The sequence below is a fragment of the Propithecus coquereli genome, unplaced genomic scaffold (genome assembly GCF_000956105.1).
Source record: "Propithecus coquereli isolate 6110/MARCELLA unplaced genomic scaffold, Pcoq_1.0 Scaffold533, whole genome shotgun sequence".
Lineage (NCBI taxonomy): Eukaryota > Metazoa > Chordata > Mammalia > Primates > Indriidae > Propithecus > Propithecus coquereli.
The window spans coordinates 2,699,090-2,701,251 of NW_012151208.1; the positions used below are offsets into that span (position 1 = coordinate 2,699,090).

At 32.5% G+C, this 2,162-nt stretch overlaps 1 protein-coding gene across 1 annotated transcript in view; it reads left to right on the plus strand.

Moving 5' to 3' along the window:
* The window catches only part of XRN2 (5'-3' exoribonuclease 2), an 84,054-nt gene that overhangs the window by 19,775 nt on the left and 62,117 nt on the right, over positions 1 to 2,162 (plus strand). Inside the window, exons 5-8 of the mRNA XM_012657204.1 lie at positions 225 to 234; positions 534 to 606; positions 740 to 790; positions 1,251 to 1,408. Of these exons, the coding sequence (XP_012512658.1) occupies positions 225 to 234; positions 534 to 606; positions 740 to 790; positions 1,251 to 1,408 (292 nt within the window). The remainder of the gene's footprint in view (positions 1 to 224; positions 235 to 533; positions 607 to 739; positions 791 to 1,250; positions 1,409 to 2,162) is intronic.

Consider the following 2,162-nt stretch of genomic DNA (forward strand, 5'->3'; position numbering starts at 1 on the left):
GAGGTTGCTGTGAGCTAGGATGACGCCATGGCACTCACTCTAGCCCGGGCAACAGAGTGAGACTCTGTCTCAAAAAAAAAACCAAAAAAACCAACAAAAAAAAAATGGCCATGTTCTTATAACTATTCAAGTAAAATTTAAATGAACTTTCATGTTTTTAAGCTTGTTCCCTATTAATTAGCTATGGTAAATTATAATCTGTATCTTTTATTGATTATTCTCAGAGCATATGTGGTTTGGTGCTTTGTCCTTGGGGGTAGTGAAAATAGTAGGAACTTGTGAACTGATCAGTTTTTTTCATGCCTAAATCTGATCCACACATTTTATTATTTTCCATTCTGTGTAATAAGTTAACCAAAACTAGTTCGGTGTTTAACCCACACACACTTTATTCAGAAAATTTTCCTACTAGTAACACTATCTTAATATTAATAGAATTATCTTAGCTTTTCTTAAGATACTCAGTTCCTTTGATTTTTGTGCCTATAGAAAATTGGGGATGAACTGAAAGTGTTAAAAACTTTTTTTAATAGGTTATTTTATCTGATGCTAGTGCTCCTGGTGAAGGAGAACATAAAATCATGGATTACATTAGAAGACAAAGAGGTAAACCTTCTAAGTATTTTATTACATGTTCTTAATAGAAAATAGATAAGCCATATAGAAAATATTTGGTAAGATGTGATATTCCTGTGGTATATATTTATATAAAAATAATATATATTTCTCCCCTCTTTAGCCCAGCCTAACCATGACCCAAATACTCATCATTGTTTATGTGGAGCAGATGGTAAGTTTCTTTGGGATTTGCTTCTTTTGGATTAAATTGTGGCAGGTTGCCAAGTTGGGTTGTAGTAATGGATTATTCATGATTGCCTGGAAATTTTAAAATGCCTTGGTTATATTATGTTCAAGAGGGAACTAATACTGAGTTGTTTAATCTGTGATCAATGATCACTTGTCTTTAATTTTTTTTTTTTACATTTTTCGATCTTTTAATTTAACTGCTCGTACCTTTGGAATAGAAAATTTCCCAAGTGTTTAATCCTGAGTGCTAATCTGTGTTGTATGTCCACGTATCTGGAGGACTTCTTGTTGACTGAGAACTGCTGGGAAATTTTAGGCTTTTGGGCATTCGTGTGTGCTCATTTGGGCTTTTCTTTGTGTTGGTGTCTTATAGTACTTTGTTTATGGTAAGGATCCTCTCAAAGTGCTCACTGTTTAGTGTTTTTCTCATTGTTGATTGATAGCTGATCTTATTATGCTTGGCCTTGCTACACATGAACCCAACTTTACCATTATTAGAGAAGAATTCAAGCCAAACAAACCCAAACCATGTGGTCTTTGTAATCAGTTTGGACACGAGGTCAAGGATTGTGAAGGTTTGCCAAGAGAAAAGAAGGGAAAGGTAAGAACTTTGAGATGGTAGTTGCCTCATTTTTTTTTTTTTAAATTCTATTATCCCGGTAAAACATATAGCACGAAATATACCATTTTAACTATTTTTAAGTGTATAATTAAATAGCATTATGTATATTCAAGTTGCCTCATTTTTAAAATGAATGAAGAGAAGATTATGCTTGATTAACTTTTTTTACCTGCTTGCTCTGTTGCCCCTCCCTCACAGAGATGTATCTTTTAAAGCACTTTAAAATAAAATTGCATTCAAAAGCATGTATACACTTGTTTTTCCTACTCTGTTCTTTTTCTTTTTCTTTGTTTCTGTTTCTGTTTTTGTTTTTTCAGACCTGGTGAGCAGTCTCTGTTATTTTTCTAACATAGCTTGTATCTACATCAGGCTTAGCTCTAGTAGATAGTAATGCCCATTGCATGTGATTTATTTATAGAAGTTCTTTGTTTCAAATGGTTACTCTTCTTAAAAGGAACTACAAATCAAATTTATTAAAAACTTCTTGATACTTTTAAGTTACTCCCAGTTTCTGTGTATTTTTGGGTTCACTTAGTTATATCCAGTTTCCTTTAAAGGTGCTTCTGTCTTAAAAGAATATGGTGCTTTTTTGAAAGACATTCTTGAGTGAAAAAGGTAGATAAAAAATAAAATATGCTATATGATTTCAGATATGCAATACAATAAAGACAATGTACATGTATCTGCACATATATTCAGAGAGAAGGGGCTAGAGGAATATACATTAAAATAT